The following is a 17,601-nucleotide window of genomic DNA, read 5'->3' as shown; positions in this document are numbered from 1 at the left end:
TCCTCAGAAAAAAGTATATGTACATAAGTTCTATAATGAAAGCTATCCATTAAGTTATAAAAAACATATGCATAATTTTTTTTAATTTGAGGTTTCATATGACTTTAATGAAGCAAACATTCAATGTAAAAATTACTTATATTTCAAAGTATGAACAATTTATTTGGTTGAAGACATGCGAGTCTGAAAATGTTCATATGTTGGTGTCAAGATTTATAATTACTTGTTTTGAAATAGGAGAAAATTTGCATTCCAAAAACTAAATATACATGTTTTGTTTGTCTTTAATTTTTTTGTACATAAATAAGGCTGTTAGTTTTCTCGTTTGAATTTTTTTACATTTGTCATTTCTGCGCCTTTTATAGCTGATTATGAGGTATGGGTTTTAATCATTGTTGAAGACTGTATGTTGACCTGTAGTTGATCATTTCTGTGTCAATTTGTCCCTTGTGGAGAGTTGTCTTATTGACAATCATATCAAATCTTCTTTTTAATATGAACTAGTGATGTAGGTTTTTTTTTCCTTATTTCTTTTTTATGTTTTAGTATAAAGACAAACTATTCTATTTATTTATTTTTCTTATCATCTATATTTAATGTAATATATCTTTAAAATTACTGTATAATTAATATTACTTATACATGTATATATAGATGTATATGCTCGGAAACAGGCCCTTTAATTGGATTCAATAAATATTCTTATATTCTTATTCATAAAGTCTATTCCCAAAAGATAGTTTCACACTAAAAAACAGTTTGACACCCATCTTTTTATAGAAAAAGTGATGACTAATTCATATCATATAAATATTCATTACATTCGTATCCATATGACTAACCATGGTAAATAATATAAACACAGATAAACAGTTAAATGAACTTAGAATATATCATACTTACACAATTTACAGACATACAATGCTGCAAATTTTACTTTTTGTTGCTTGTCTCTTAACTGGGGCAGTATTAAGGCTTTGTCCCTTAAAAATACAGAAAAAAAAGAATAAAAAGACATAATTGAGTTTGCAGTTTTCAAGATGACACATTTTTCAAATAAATAAAGAACTTCTGTGAGCACCCTCACTAACCCTACATTCCCATTTTGTTACTGGGCAAATAAAATCTCACCAGATTCCAAAGTTCAAAACCACCAAAAGTAAACTAATAAACATTTCTTGTGAATATGCACATCAACTTATTATGTTCTCATTAAGTAAAAAAGTTTATCAAATGTTAATATTGTTCTGTTTTAGAGGAATTGTGATGACAAACTAATGTTGTAGTACATTTAGTTTAAAGTGGTATAACCCCATGAAAAAAAGAATAATAATTTCCTGTCAATAAGGACATCAACATAGTATGTCCTTAAATTCTACAAAGTTTCATGAATTTCTTTTTTATAATTGCGGTGGTTTTTAGAGGAATTGCAATTACAAACTGTTGCAGTAGTATATTTAGAGCAAAATTTCTAAGTTCAAAGAGGCATCACTCCTAGGAAAAAAATTGACTCATTATTTCCTGTTAATATGCATATCTACATCATATGTCCTTATCATCTACAAAGTTTCTTGAAATACTGTGTAGTTCCAGAGAATTTGAGATGACAAGAACAGGACTGAAAAACTGACAGATCTTTTGGATATTTCTATGAGGGCAAAGTACATTTCTGAAGCCTGTGTGATCTAGATGTGTTTTGCAAACTTCAAAGAATATTTGAAAAATGTTATATTATGCATACCCAGACTTCCTTCAACCTAAAACTTTATATTACTCATTTATATATTTCGTAGACTTTGTAAATTAACAAAGATATGAACCAAAGAATCCCATATTTAGTGAGACTGTAGACTGAGGTTAATATTTTTTTTCTTATGTTAACATGTAGATAATTTGATACACTATAAATACAAATATTTAAAGAAATCATTTTTTGTCCAGTATCATAAAAAAGAATTCATTCAAATTTTTTTTATTTGAATCTAATCTTAATTTACACAGTCATTAATGTGGTATTCAGTATAGAATGTATCCCATCTAAGCTTACCACACAAAGTCATTAATGTGATTATATTGTGTGGCTGTCTGTTTGTTTTATATATACGCTTACCACACAAAGTCAATAATGTGATTGTATCGTGTGGCTGTCCGTTTGTTTTACATATAAGCTTACCACACAAAGTCATTAATGTGATTATATTGTGTGGCTGTCTGTTTGTTTTACATATACGCTTACCACACAAAGTCATTAATGTGATTATATTGTGTGGCTGTCTGTTTGTTTTATATATATGCTTACCACACAAAGTCAATAATGTGATTGTATCGTGTGGCTGTCCGTTTGTTTTACATATAAGCTTACCACACAAAGTCATTAATGTGATTATATTGTGTGGCTGTCTGTTTGTTTTATATATATGCTTACCACACAAAGTCAATAATGTGATTGTATCGTGTGGCTGTCCGTTTGTTTTACATATAAGCTTACCACACAAAGTCATTACTGTGATTATATTGTGTGGCTGTCTGTTTGTTTTACATATACGCTTACCACACAGTTATTAATGTGATTATATTGTGTGGCTGTCTGTTTGTTTTACATATAAGCTTACCACACAGTTATTAATGTGATTATATCGTGTGGCTGTCTGTTTGTTTCACATATACGCTTACCACACAGTCATTAATGTGATTATATCGTGTGGCTGTCTGTTTGTTTTACATATACGCTTACCACACAAAGTCATTAATGTGATTATATCGTGTGGCTGTCTGTTTTACATATAAGCTAACCACACAAAGTCATTAATGTGATTATATCGTGTGGCTGTCTGTTTGTTTTACATATACGCTTACCACACAAAGTCATTAATGTGATTATATCGTGTGGCTGTCTGTTTGTTTTACATATAAGCTAACCACACAAAGTCATTAATGTGATTATATCGTGTGGCTGTCTGTTTGTTTTACATATACGCTTACCACACAAAGTCATTAATGTGATTATATTGTGTGGCTGTCTGTTTGTTTTACATATAAGCTTAACACACAAAGTTATTAATGTGATTGTATCGTGTGGCTGTCTGTTTGTTTTACATATAAGCTTACCACACAGTTATTAATGTGATTATATCGTGTGGCTGTCTGTTTGTTTTATATATATGCTTACCACACAAAGTCATTAATATGATTATATCGTGTGGCTGTCTGTTTGTTTTATATATATGCTTACCACACAAAGTCAATAATGTGATTGTATCGTGTGGCTGTCTGTTTGTTTTACATATAAGCTTACCACACAAAGTCATTAATGTGATTATATCGTGTGGCAGTCTGTATTGAATGTTTTACATCAATTCCATCCCCTCTGTTAAACTCTTCAATCTTATCTATCATGTTCAGAGTATTCACCAAAAACTTTCTCCTGCGCTAGAAAAAAAATTTAAAACAATTTATCAATATTTTATAAATAACACATAGGTGGGAGGGTGATAGAGCAGACTGTTAGCCAGAGAAAGCATTGTCAACTGAGGCAGACCTATAAATTCCCTTATTTTATTATTAAAGATCATCTTACTAACTAGAAATTTCATACTTTTCTTCAGATCAAAAACCTGATTTTTTTCCCTCCAGTACATGTAAACCTATTGACTGGTTTAGACTGGTCTTCTTACATTTGTTGTTTTGATAGTAATTAAGATGATAACACAATGTTGACTGCTGTACCCCTATTTTTGACATTTTTACCTATTGTGTCTGTTTGTTTTGTTCATGCATCAGTGACAATATAATGGAATTTGATGCGACTGTCATACAAGTGAGAAGTTTAGCTAGCTATAAAACCAGGTTCAATCCACCATTTTCTAAATTTGAAAATGCCTGTACCAAGTCAGGAATATGACAGTTCTTGTCCATTCGTTTTTGATGCGTTTTGTTATTTGATTTTGCCATGTGATTATGGACTTTCCGAATTGATTTTCCTCTGAGTTCAGTATTTTTGTGATTTTACTTTTTTCATACTTAAATAGCGTAGTGATAAAAACAATGTCACAAATTTGTGTATTCATTCATGTCCTTATCAACATAAAAAAAAATGTATTTACCATCTTTTTAACAACTAATTTAGTAACAACATCAAGTATATCTAGGTTTGCCCATTCATCGTCTGTTAACTTGGAATATTCAGTTTTCTCTCTGTACCTATCCAAATATATATAAATTAAATGATTAAACAGGTATTGAACAACCTCCTTCATTTGTATATGATTTAAAAAGGTATGCAACAACCTACTTCATTTAAATATATTAAGTAACCAGATGCTTCGCAGGGCACAGCCTTATACCACCGCAGAGGTTGATACAGCTCTGAATTTGGATTGTGATTAAATAATTGACACAGCAAAGGTTTCTGACACAGAATGAATGTGGTCTAACGAACATAAAATTTTATTTTTTTTTTCCTTTTGAGCAATACACTATGCTGTTGAATATAAATCCCCTCAAAAAAAATATTTAAAGAAAAATTCTTTTTAATTTCTGAAAAGTGAAATGAGAAAAATTTTACCCCCTCCCAAATTTTTTTCACCTCCCCCGTTTTCTTATTTCAAAAAATATCCCAATCCAAATTTCTAATTGAGTTGGCAACAATAACTTCTCATTTAAATACATTATAAAATATCAAAATATAAGAGGCTGTCACAACGACAGCAAACCGAATTTATTAATATTGATTTGTGTCCTGGCAATATCACAAGAACCACTACTGATGAATGGTGAAAGTGAAAATCGTCAATATCAAATTTGACCTCCATTTTGTCATCAGTATCAACATCTTAAAATTTGAAAAGCTTAGATTGAATGGTTCATGAGTAAATGCAACAACGTGAATGGAAACGCCATTTCACAATCTTTCAAGAACCATAACTCCTGAACGGTAAAAGTCAAAATCGTCATTATTGAACTTGACCTCTAATTTGCCATCAGTAACATCATATAAAAATTTCAAAAGCTTTGATTGAATGGTCATGAGAAAATGCACGGACACGACTGGAAACACCATTTTTCAATCTTTCAAGAACCATTACTCCTGAATGGTAAAAGTCAAAATTGTCATTATTGAACTTGACCTCTATTTTGTCATCAGTAACAACATATTAAAATTTGGGAAGCTTTGGTAAAACAGTACATGCGTAAATGCACGGACACGACTGGAAACTCCATTTTTCAATCTTTCAAGAACCATAACTCCTGAACGGTAAAAGTCAAAATCGTCATTATTGAACTTGACCTCCATTTTGTCATCAGTAACAACATATTAAAATTTGGGAAGCTTAGGTAGAACAGTTCATGCGTAAATGCACGGACACGACTGGAAACTCCATTTTTCAATCTTTCAAGAACCATAACTCCTGAACGGTAAAAGTCAAAATCGCCATTATTGAACTTGACCTTCATTTAGTTGTTAGTAACAACATATTAAAATTTTAAAAGCTTTAGTTGAACGGTTCATGAGTTAATGCACGGACAACATTTGATTGCCGACCGCCCGCCCGCCTGCCCGCCGTACATCCCCAAATCAATAACCGACATTTTTGTCACAAAAATCCGGTTAATAAAATGACATACAGTCATGGTTAAAATTAATATTAATTAACAGTAACTTCTAACAATAAATTTACTACTACAATCTACACATCTCAAGACAATCATTTCTTAATACGTATAATTTTCAAACAGTGTAAAAGAGGTAATCAAACATATATAACAGTGTTCTTTAAATTTCAATTGGATTACCTCCCCTTCACTGCTTTTAAATTGTCTAAATTGTCCTTTAACCAGAAAAACCTTGTTTTTCCCTTTCTTGCCCCTAATTGCTTAATGATTTGAGCCTTATCCCCCAATAACCATCCCTTTGAAGTATGGAAACTTGTGGTAAAATTTCAGAGAGATTTATACACTTAAACACAAGTAATTGACTGAAAACTACAAAAATGCTTATTTGAGTCCCTATTTGGCCCCTCACTTATTAAAACCCGCTGCCCCCCCCCCCCCCCCCCCCTGAAGCAAGAACCCAAAGCTCAATTCCATCCTTGCCTTTCTAGTAAGAAACCTTGTAGTATAATTTCAGAGAGATCCATACACTTAAACACAAGTTATTGTCTGTAAACTAGAAAAATGCTTCTTTTTGGCCCTTTTTTTGTCCCTGTTTTCTTTAAGTTCAGAGATATTAACCCAATATTGAAATCAAGCCTTCCCTTTGTTATATGGAACCTTGTGGTACAATGTCAGAGAGATCCATACTCTTAAACACAAGTTATTGTCTCGAAACAAGAAAAAAAAGCTTGTTTTTTTGGCCCCTTTTTGGCCCTTAATTCCTAAACTGTTGGCACCATAACCCTCAAGATTAATCAAAACCGTCCAATCCATTGACTTAAACTCAAATAATTGTCCAAAAACCAAATGTGTCTTACTCTTTGGACAACGCAGACGACCACGACATCATATATCAAAAAAATTTTGCAGTCATATAAAAACAAGAATGTGTCCCAAGTACAAGTGGATGCCCCATCCGCACAAAAATTTCTATGTTTAGCTATGTTTAGTGGACCGTGAAAATGGGATAAAATCTCTAATTTGGCACTAAAATTAGAAAGATCATACAATAGGGAACATGTTTACTAAGTTTCAAGTTGATTGGACATCAACTTCCTCAAAAACTATCTCAACCAAAAGCTTTAACCTGAAGTTGGACAGACAGACAGACGGACACACAAACAAGAAAACATAATGCCCATAAATGGGGCATCAAAATACCACGGATAATTAAATCAGATTAACCAAACATTAGTATATGAATATGAATGTTATTAAAAAAATATATAAGGAAATAAGAATTACACACGGATATAGTCTTGCACTTACATTTACATAAATAGCTTACTGCAACTTGTTTATTACAAAGAAAAATAACTTTGGTAGATAATTATATAAAATTTATTGCAAGCTCCTGATGTTTCAGTAACATAACTGATAAAGAGCTGCACCATGAGGGCATGTTCAGCCTGTGTTGTGCTCTGGACAAACAAATTAAACAGGAAAAAAACTATTGCTAATGTAGTTATTAATTTGTGACCATTATTTTCTCAAATTGGTGGTTGCAACTCTCCATACACATATATAACTGTTTATCTTATTGTAATTGTAGATAATGCAATACAAGTAAAACTTCAAAATAAGAGCATTAGACTAATTTCCAATTATGCAACATTGTTGTCAATGACTTAAACCTCAACCTATATCATATGAGGGGGATAGGACCTTTATCGGGACTCCGGGATTGGGTGTTTTTAAGCTCGGGATTTTCGGGATTGACCCCTTCAGGATCCGGGAATTCTTTTTTTCGAATTTTGGGATGTTGGGATTTAAGTTATTTAAATTCGGGACCTCAGGATTTAGTGTTTTTAAGGCCGGGATTTCGGTATCAGGACCTCTCCTATCCCCTCTTATATGGAATGATATAACCAACTTCAAAGCTTAAACAGAGGTTAAGTTGCTATAGTAAAACTTACACTTTGTCAACTAATAGTTTAGCATCATTTAGACAGAACATCCATGGCTTTGAAATAAATGTTTCTAATCCCATTATGAATGGTCCAAGTGAGAATATGTGGATGTTGTGTTCTTGTTTTTCTAGAAACTTCACATTCTTTGATAACCATATGTCCACACATTCATCTAAAAAGAAAAACAAATTTTCCATAATTAAAACTTTTAATCTGGTCTCTTGTATGGATAATGATCATTAAATTCTTACCAAATATGGGGGAAAAAAGTACTACAATAACATAATTTAGAATACATTTCAGTCTTTTTTATGAAATAATAATAAATCTTTAACAAATGTTTTTTTTTTTTCCAAATTCAAAATAAGGAATGATAACCTATATTACATGTGTACCATTACAATACTTTTTTGGTTCCATTAAATAAAATCTCCTGCAACTTATTAAAGATGTATGTTGTGTATGAGAAATTAACATAAGAAACTTGTAATTCAAGTTAATAATGTATTTTAAGTATTTTATAATCAGGAAATTGTAAGAATCTGATAAACTGAAACTGATACGGAATGTACTTAAATTTGAAAATTCTAAAAAAAATCATAGATTGTTTCCCTCAAACAGTTTCCTGCAGACATAATTTGTTGCATTTCTAAATAATAAACCCTTTGAATCATTCTGGGCATTCAATATTTTCTGATTTCTCACCTTTCATAGGAATTGTTTGATTTTTGTTTTACCTTCTCACCTTTTTGGTATTTTTTAAGGTTTCCAAATTAAAGTAGACTTGTTTCTACAGTAACAGAAACAGATACAATTTTCAGAATAAAACATTAAAGTTAGATTTTTGTAGTGAGAAACTTTTGAGACTAGTCTACTGATGATTAAGTAACAAATATAATAACTTGGCACTCTAAAATCCATAAAATTAAGTTTGTTTGCAAAAAGTTTGATAAGTTTGCAAAAAAAGATAGTGGCCAAAAAATAATGATTCTGTGAGAGGGTTAGTGAATACAAAAATTGACATTAGGGGAAACCCTGCTGGCCAGTTAATACAAAGAAATAATTTAAGGACTGATTTTGATATTGGGATAGATCTTTAATAAGCTGTTTCAGAATCTAATGCATCCTGGTGTACGAACAATAAGATTACCCATTGTCCTTTAGTTTCCCAAAAGGCAAACTATATGAATGTATATGAATGTATTCCTTATTGATAAACAAATTATTTTCTTTCACTCTTAAGCCATTCTTTCCTATTTCTTTCCTTTATTTATATATAATTTTGTCACCTGTTACATCATTTCAGGTTCATAATAGATTTCACCTAAATTTATTTATAGGTGTGACTTGAGGGTTATTTCTAACATTTAAAATATAATTATATGTAATACCATTAGTTTTGATCACTTTAACATCATCCTCTTCATCAGACGAAGGGACCAGGGCAGGCACATCAGAATCTGAGTCAGACATATTGTCGTTTAAATGTTCTAAACTCTTCACTGTAAAAAAAGAAAAACATAATGTAGAATATTATACATGCGAATTATAGTTTTATTCTTGGGTCAGGGATAATATTTTGACTTTCTATAGTAAATCTACTGTGAATCTTTTAAAACTGTTTTATGTCATACACAAGTTGGTTAAAAGACAAGTTATACATATATATATATATATGAGCCTCAACATTACAATACCTAAGATATGTAATGTAGATATGCAAAGGGTATCTATATAGACCCCTCAACTACACTTACAAAATGCTTAAAAATTGATATTTTAAGAACAATCAAGATTTTTATTAATGGCACAAACAAATTTCACTACTGATTTATAAATGGGTTTTTTTCATGTCTTACAACATTAACTACAGCAATTACATACTTTACATATGTAATATTTATCAATTCAAATAGATTTTAAAATATTTTTCATCTTGTTTATCTATATTTTCTAAACATTTAATAACATTTATCATTTAAATACAAATATCAGGTGATCTGAGGTGATCTATTTCAAGGTTGAAGTAATGACATATTTTTAAGAAATACATTTAAATCATAAAATAAGATGTAACAAATGGCTACAAGTACAAGATTTACATTCTGAAATGTATACAAGTGAGAGAAAACTTACTTGCTACATTTGCTTGTAACATGAAGATCATATGGAAATGTTTGGGGATTCCCCTAATCTAAAAATAGCCATCTCCTACGTTACCTCTCAGTGACAAGAGACAGGAAATAAAAAGATGATATAAATCTAACATTTGTGGGGTGTTTTTTTGCTTAGAAACTTAATGATAATCTTCCTCAATCCTTCTTCATGATCCTATTCAAACATCTATATAATTAATATAGTAAAATTTGTTGTGCAATATAATTCTCTGCTGAATTATAAAATGATAATGATACAAAATTCCTACACATAACTGTTTTATTGTTAACATAAAAAAGTCATTTTAACCAAAAGCAAAATACACATCTGGACATTATAGCAAATTCTTTATATCTGAATACTTACTGTTCAATGTTAAACATTCACTTCTTTCCAATGAAAATCACTACTATACTATCAATGTATAATTTACAAAATGAGTATGCATTTCATTCTGCTTAGAAGTAATAAATGCACTTTGTTTTCAATTTAAAAATAGAGCACTGAAACTTTGGTTGTTTTAATTTAATTCTTGTTTCAACTGACAGAAACTTGTCAGTATGACTATCACTGAAGCGTTCATCAAATAGAAGTATTTCCCATAACTTCATGTGACATAATCAGAACTATTTCTCGATATGGAGATTCATTGAAACAAAATGTCCTTAATTCTACTGTTTATTTGTATTAATTACTGCACATGTACACACTTCTGTCATGTTAAACAATGCCAAAAATAGATCAATGTAATCACAGAATTACCCAACAGTAAAAATAACCATGCAACCAAAGTGAGGCAAAACAATGCATTATGTCGTCTGTAAAGTTACCATACAATTAAAATGTTGGTTCTTCTTTGTACATAAATGTTAATTTGAAGGGATTCTTCGTTTCATGCATATATTTGCACATTCAAGTATTAGTCTTCATTAAAATTTTAAAGAAATGAAAGAACTGTGCAACAGAAAAAATTCAATGTCAAATCAAGCACGAAATTCGCATAAAAAAAGTACATTTGTAAAAATCTTGAAGATATTACTTACTATTTGGTGTACTTAAAATTCATTAAAAATGTCTGATTAAAAAACTTACTGATGATTTCTATAATTCCTTCTAATTCACTATTTGTTGGTAAACTTTAGGAATCTCCTCTTGTACTAATTATATCCACAAAACAATCACTAACATTGTTGACAAAAAAAAATACTGTTATTATTTGGCCCTCAAAAAATCAACAAAAAGTAAAGAAAAACAAAATACTCTTCACAGTAAACAAACAAGAACCCTGTGTTTAAATTATATTTTAAACCATATAGTTTCTTTGTATTTGTTAAACAGACGATAGCTAAAACTTTAAAAGACTTAACCTATTATACGCTTGGATATAATCAATTTTGTATTCTCTTATCAACTTCTATTTTTAACTTTAAACCGCAAACATTTACAGACTTACATGTATATACAATGTATATACAATGTATAAACATGATAAATGGACAGTATAGACCAATAGCAACATTGCAGAACATACAAAACTTTACTATTGAGGAACAGTTCAATTACCTTGAAAAGAAAACTTATTTATTATCCATTATTGCGGCCAAATTAAATACATCATGATCATGAACAACTAACAATTTTACATAAAAATTAAATATCCTTTTAGTACAGAATATTGAAAAGGCTGACATAAAAAATATATTCATTGATCAAAAAAGAATGTTTGCATCTGTATGTATAAACCTAATAGTTATCTTAGTATGATCAACCTGAAGATTAAAACAGAAGGACTTGAACAATATAATGGTGGTGAAATAGACCAAATGGCAATATATTACATATATATATATAAGCTGAAAGAAGTCTCAAATCAAAACCTATCAAACCAATACAGGGTGTTAAAGTTATGCATACTGCCAAGTTCACCGTTTCATTTTTAATGTGCATCAGAATCATCATTGTATGTGATTAAACTTTACCATATTTGTCATGTATGTCACAAATCAACTCACAATAATATAATGATCATTGATATTCAACCTTAAATTCTCCTCGTTAACCCTAAATGCAGAAACTTAATACACTCAGAGTAACAGGATGCTGAACTACAGTCCAAAGTAAAGAAAGAAAAGTTTTGCTCCCATTCAGTGGTTTAGAAGCTTGATTTTAGATATTTCTAAAGGCAGAGTCAACCTTTTTTTAAATCAACTTAATACTTAAATCTCAATCAAAAACAGATTCTGATCTAAAATACATAGACACAATGACATTAGTTTGGCTGAGATGTGTTTTTTCTAAATCAAGTGATTGTACCTATACACACAAGATGAATATGAACAGATATACATCTATATAGCTTTTGCTATCTTTATTAAGGGAAAAAATCCATTTCATTTTCATACATGACAGTATTGAACTTGTATAAACAGAACAAATCAGAAGTAACAATTTCTCAGCTTCTCTTCTATTGTGATAGCATGTTTTTAGCAAACTAATTGGAAACTACAATGAAACATAAAGTTCCAGTGGTGCAAAAAAAAAAAACATAACTTCTACGTCTAGAACTGATAGTTATATTATTAAATCTTTTAGTAGTATATATGGTTTTGAATATTTTATATTGTAGGTATATACACATACAAATAATTTCAAGACAAATAGAAAATAATTAATAATTAAAAGCTAGAGGCTCTAAAGAGCCTGTGTCGCTCACCTTGGTCTATGTGAATATTAAAGGAAGCAGATGGATTCATGACAAAATTGTGTTTTGGTGATGGTGATGTGTTTGTACATCTTACTTTACTGAACATTCTTGCTGCTTAAAATTATCTCTATCTATAATGAACTTGGCCCATTAGTTTCAGTGGAAAATGTTAGTAAAAATTTACAAATTTTATGAAAATTGTTAAAAATTGACTATAAAGAACAATAACTCCTAAGGGGGTCAATTGACCATTTCGGTCATGTTGACTTATTTGTAAATCTTACTTTGCTGAACATTATTGTTGTTTACAGTTTATATCTATCAATAATAATATTCAAGATAATGACCAAAAACAGCAAAATTTCCTTACAACTAACAATTCAGGGTCAGCAACCCAACAACGGGTTGTCCGATTCATCTAAAAATTTCAGAGCAGATATATGTTGACCTAATAAACAATTTTACCCAATGTCAGATTTGCTCTAAATGCTTTGGGTTTTGAGTTATAAGCCAAAAACTGCATTTTACCCCATGTTCTATTTTTAGCCATGGCGGCCATCTTGGTTGGACGGCCGGGTCACCGGATACATTTTTCAAACTACTAACCCAAAAGATGATTGTGGCCAAGTTTGGATTAATTTGGCCAAGTAGTTTCAGAGGAGAAGATTTTTGTAAAAGATTACTAAGATTTACGAAAAATGGTTAAAAATTGACTATAAAGGGCAATAACTCCTAAAGGGGTCAACTGACCATTTCAGTCATGTTGACTTATTTGTAAATCTTACTTTGCTGAACATTATTGCTGTTTACTGTTTATCTCTATCTATAATAATATTCAAGATAATAACCAAAAACAGCAAAATTTCTTTAAAATTACTAATTCAGGGGCAGCAACCCAACAATGGGTTATCCGATTCATCTGAAAATTTCAGGGCAGATAGATCTTCACCTGTTGAACAATTCTACCCCCATGTCAGATTTGCTCTAAATGCTTTGGTTTTTGAGTTATAAGCCAAAAACTGCATTTTACTCCTATGTTCTATTTTTAGCCATGGCGGCCATCTTGGATGGTTGGCCGGGTCACCAGACACATTTATTAAACTACATACCCCAATGATGATTGTGTCCAAGTTTGGTTTAATTTGGCCCAGTAGTTTCAGAGGAGAAGATTTTTGTAAAAGTTAACGACGACGCCGGACGACGCCGGACGCCAAGTGATGAGAAAAGTTCACTTGGCCTTTTAGGCCAGGTGAGCTAAAAAGATAGAACATTCTACAATACACTACAATAACCACACAACACTTAGCAACAGGAGCCCTATAAAATATCAGGAAAAGGAGTGAGGTGTGGGAACATAAAATGTAAGTAAGTTGGTCAAAATTTCTTCCACTGCCCAACAAAATCAATTGTTATAAATGTGATTTTAAAACTATAACCAATATAAATGTATAACAAGAGTGCAAATGTTGAAAATGTCTAAACTTTAAACTATAACTGATCCATGAAATAAGGTCGAGGTCAGGTAAACACTGTCTGACCGACAGGTAGACATTCCACGGAACTCATATATATGTTGTATACAAGTTATCATTTTGTACAAATTATAATTTGCACAAAAAGTTTGTACAAATTATAATTTGCACAAAAAGTGCTTGTACAAATTACAATTTGTACAAAATTTGACTCAATTTCACTGATAACTTTTTCAGTATGAATTTTGTTATTAAAAAGCATTGATACACACTATAAACCTTATTTAAACTAGAGGCTCTAAAGAGCCTGTGTCGCTCACCTTGGTCTATGTGAATATTAAAGGAAGCAGATGGATTCATGACAAAATTGTGTTTTGGTGATGGTGATGTGTTTGTACATCTTACTTTACTGAACATTCTTGCTGCTTAAAATTATCTCTATCTATAATGAACTTGGCCCATTAGTTTCAGTGGAAAATGTTAGTAAAAATTTACAAATTTTATGAAAATTGTTAAAAATTGACTATAAAGAACAATAACTCCTAAGGGGGTCAATTGACCATTTCGGTCATGTTGACTTATTTGTAAATCTTACTTTGCTGAACATTATTGTTGTTTACAGTTTATCTCTATCAATAATAATATTCAAGATAATGACCAAAAACAGCAAAATTTCCTTAAAACTAACAATCCAGGGTCAGCAACCCAACAACGGGTTGTCCGATTCATCTAAAAATTTCAGAGCAGATAAATGTTGACCTGATAAACAATTTTACTCCATGTCAGATTTGCTCTAAATGCTTTGGGTTTTGAGTTATAAGCCAAAAACTGCATTTTACCCCATGTTCTATTTTTAGCCATGGCGGCCATCTTGGTTGGATGGCCGGGTCACCGGACACATTTTTCAAACTACTAACCCAAAAGATGATTGTGGCCAAGTTTGGATTAATTTGGCCAAGTAGTTTCAGAGGAGAAGATTTTTGTAAAAGATTACTAAGATTTACGAAAAATGGTTAAAAATTGACTATAAAGGGCAATAACTCCTAAAGGGGTCAACTGAACATTTCAGTCATGTTGACTTATTTGTAAATCTTACTTTGGTGAACATTATTGCTGTTTATAGTTTATCTCTATCTATAATAATATTCAAGATAATAACCAAAAAGAGCAAAATTTCCTTAAAATTACTAATTCAGGGCCAGCAACCCAACAACAGGTTGTCCGATTCATCTGAAAATTTCAGGGCAGATAGATCTTGAACTGATAAACAATTTTACCCAATGTCAGATTTGCTCTAAATGCTTTGGGTTTTGAGTTATAAGCCAAAAACTGCATTTTACCCCATGTTCTATTTTTAGCCATGGCGGCCATCTTGGTTTGATGGCCGGGTCACCGGACACATTTTTCAAACTACTAACCTAAAAGATGATTGTGGCCAAGTTTGGATTAATTTGGCCCAGTAGTTTCAGAGGAGAAGATTTTTGTAAAATATTACTAAGATTTACGAAAAATGGTTAAAAATTGACTATAAAGGGCAATAACTCCTAAAGGGGTCAACTGACCATTTCAGTCATGTTGACTTATTTGTAAATCTTACTTTGCTGAACATTATTGCTGTTTACTGTTTATCTCTATCTATAATAATATTCAAGATAATAACCAAAAACAGCAAAATTTCCTTAAAATTACTAATTCAGGGGCAGTAACCCAACAACGCGTTATCCGATTCATCTGAAAATTTCAGGGCAGATAGATCTTCACCTGTTTAACAATTCTATCCCATGTCAGATTTGCTCTAAATGCTTTGGTTTTTGAGTTATAAGCCAAAAACTGCATTTTACCCCTATGTTCTATTTTTAGCCATGGCGGCCATCTTGGATGGTTGGCCGGGTCACCGGACACATTTTTTAAACTAGATACCCCAATGATGATTGTGGCCAAGTTTGGTTTAATTTGGCCCAGTAGTTTCAGAGGAGAAGATTTTTGTAAAAGTTAACGACGACGACGGACGACGGACGACGACGGACGACGGACGACGACGGACGCCAAGTGATGAGAAAAGCTCACTTGGCCTTTTAGGCCAGGTGAGCTAAAAATACAAAAAATACCCAGACGGAGACAGGAAATAATTGATACATGCCCATGCCATTTAATTCTGATAGTATACTCAAAATTTGCCACAGTGGAAATTCTGAATATAATAGAAATTGTCCTCAATGACAATTATGATAGTACATGTATGATAGCAATTAGCCTCGGTGACAATTCTGATAGTATGATAGAAATTGGCCTCAATGACAATTCTGATAGTATGGTCGAAATTGGCCTCAGTGACAATTCTGATAGTATAATAGAAATTGGCCTCAGTGACAATTCTGATAGTATGATAGAAATTGGCCTCAGTGACAATTCTGATAGTATGATAGAAATTGGCCTCAGTGACAATTCTGATAGTATAATAGTAATTGACCTCAAACATGTCAAAGATGATTCTTATAGTATGATAGGAAATTGGCCTGAAAGACAGTTCTGAAAGTATAATAGAAATTGGCCTCAGTGACAATTCTGATAGTATGATTGTGCCCTAACAATATCTTAGTGTAACTTATTGAATCTGGAGAATTTGGGTATCGCATTGGACTAGCTGTATGAAATTAAATATGACATTTGTCAAGAAATCAAATTGAAAGTTTTAAAGACACATCTTTATTCGCAGCAACATCTCCTCAGCTTCAACTTTGTTACACAGAGCAGTTAAAAAGCCATTAAAAACTGGTGAAAAGGGTTTTCTTTCTGAATAGCCAGTCAAGGTCGTTAAATACTTCCATTTTGATGTTGTTTTATTACTCTTAATAATAAGTGTGGAATTCATATGACAGAAAAAAAAACAATATTTTTTTATTCAAGTTGTTACTGGACCATAAAAATGAGGTCAAGAACAATGTACATAAAAGACAGACAGTAAATAGTAACTTCGTAACTTAATGTAACTAAATACAAAGTTTCTACACATCTAAAATATAGAGCTTTTATACAAATGGTTTATACAGCCATCACCAGATATTAATTACTATGGTTGGCATACACATGTTCATATCTCCAATCTAAGAAAAAAACAGATGCTCCGCAGGGCACAGCTTTATACGACCGCAGAGGTCGAACCCTGAACAGTTGGGGCAAGTATGGACACAACATTTAAGCTTGATACAGCTCTGAATTTTAATTGTGATTAAATAGTTGACAGAACATAGGTTTCTGACACAGAATGAATGTGGTCTAAGAACTTAAACTTAAAATCTTAAAAATTTTAAATTGGACATTTACCTATGAATATGGACAAATATCCAAAATCTAAATACATGGTTAGATTCAGCATATCAAAGACAAAGAACCCCAAGAATTCAATTTTTTATGAAATCAAACAAAGTTCAATTTTGTACCCTTTAGACCTCACTGTGGACCAAAATCAATCCCTACCTTCCTTTTGTGGTCATAAACCTTGTGTTTAAATTTCATAGATTTCTATTTACTTAAACTAAAGTAATAGTGCGAAAACCAAGAAAATGCTTATTTGGGCCTTTTTGGCCCCTAATTCCTAAAATGTTGGGACCAAAACCCCCAAAATCAATCCCAACCTTCCTTTTGTAGTCATAAACCTTGTGTTAAAATTTCATAGATTTCTATTCACTTTTACTAAAGTTACAGT

The 17,601-nt window shown here is 31.4% G+C and overlaps 1 protein-coding gene across 4 annotated transcripts in view; it reads right to left on the bottom strand.

Annotated features, from left to right (window-relative positions):
- LOC143079699 (uncharacterized) overlaps nt 1-17,601 on the bottom strand; it is a 123,381-nt gene that overhangs the window by 84,442 nt on the left and 21,338 nt on the right. The window contains exons 1-6 of one of the 4 annotated variants that reach the window (XM_076255201.1): nt 10,812-10,991; nt 8,954-9,064; nt 7,569-7,734; nt 4,104-4,200; nt 3,296-3,429; nt 904-983 (exon numbers count right to left, since the gene is read on the bottom strand). In XM_076255201.1, coding sequence (XP_076111316.1) covers nt 904-983; nt 3,296-3,429; nt 4,104-4,200; nt 7,569-7,734; nt 8,954-9,064; nt 10,812 — 589 coding nt within the window. In that variant the 5' untranslated portion in view covers nt 10,813-10,991. Of the gene's footprint in view, nt 1-903; nt 984-3,295; nt 3,430-4,103; nt 4,201-7,568; nt 7,735-8,953; nt 9,065-9,698; nt 9,736-10,085; nt 10,380-10,811; nt 10,992-17,601 lie in introns of those variants that run through there. The other 3 variants (XM_076255200.1, XM_076255199.1, XM_076255202.1) reach the window with 3 other exon arrangements.

Source organism: Mytilus galloprovincialis, chromosome 6, assembly GCF_965363235.1.
Source record: "Mytilus galloprovincialis chromosome 6, xbMytGall1.hap1.1, whole genome shotgun sequence".
NCBI lineage: Eukaryota > Metazoa > Mollusca > Bivalvia > Mytilida > Mytilidae > Mytilus > Mytilus galloprovincialis.
The sequence above is the reverse complement of the archived record's forward strand: the minus strand, read 5'-3'. Positions and strand labels throughout refer to the sequence as shown.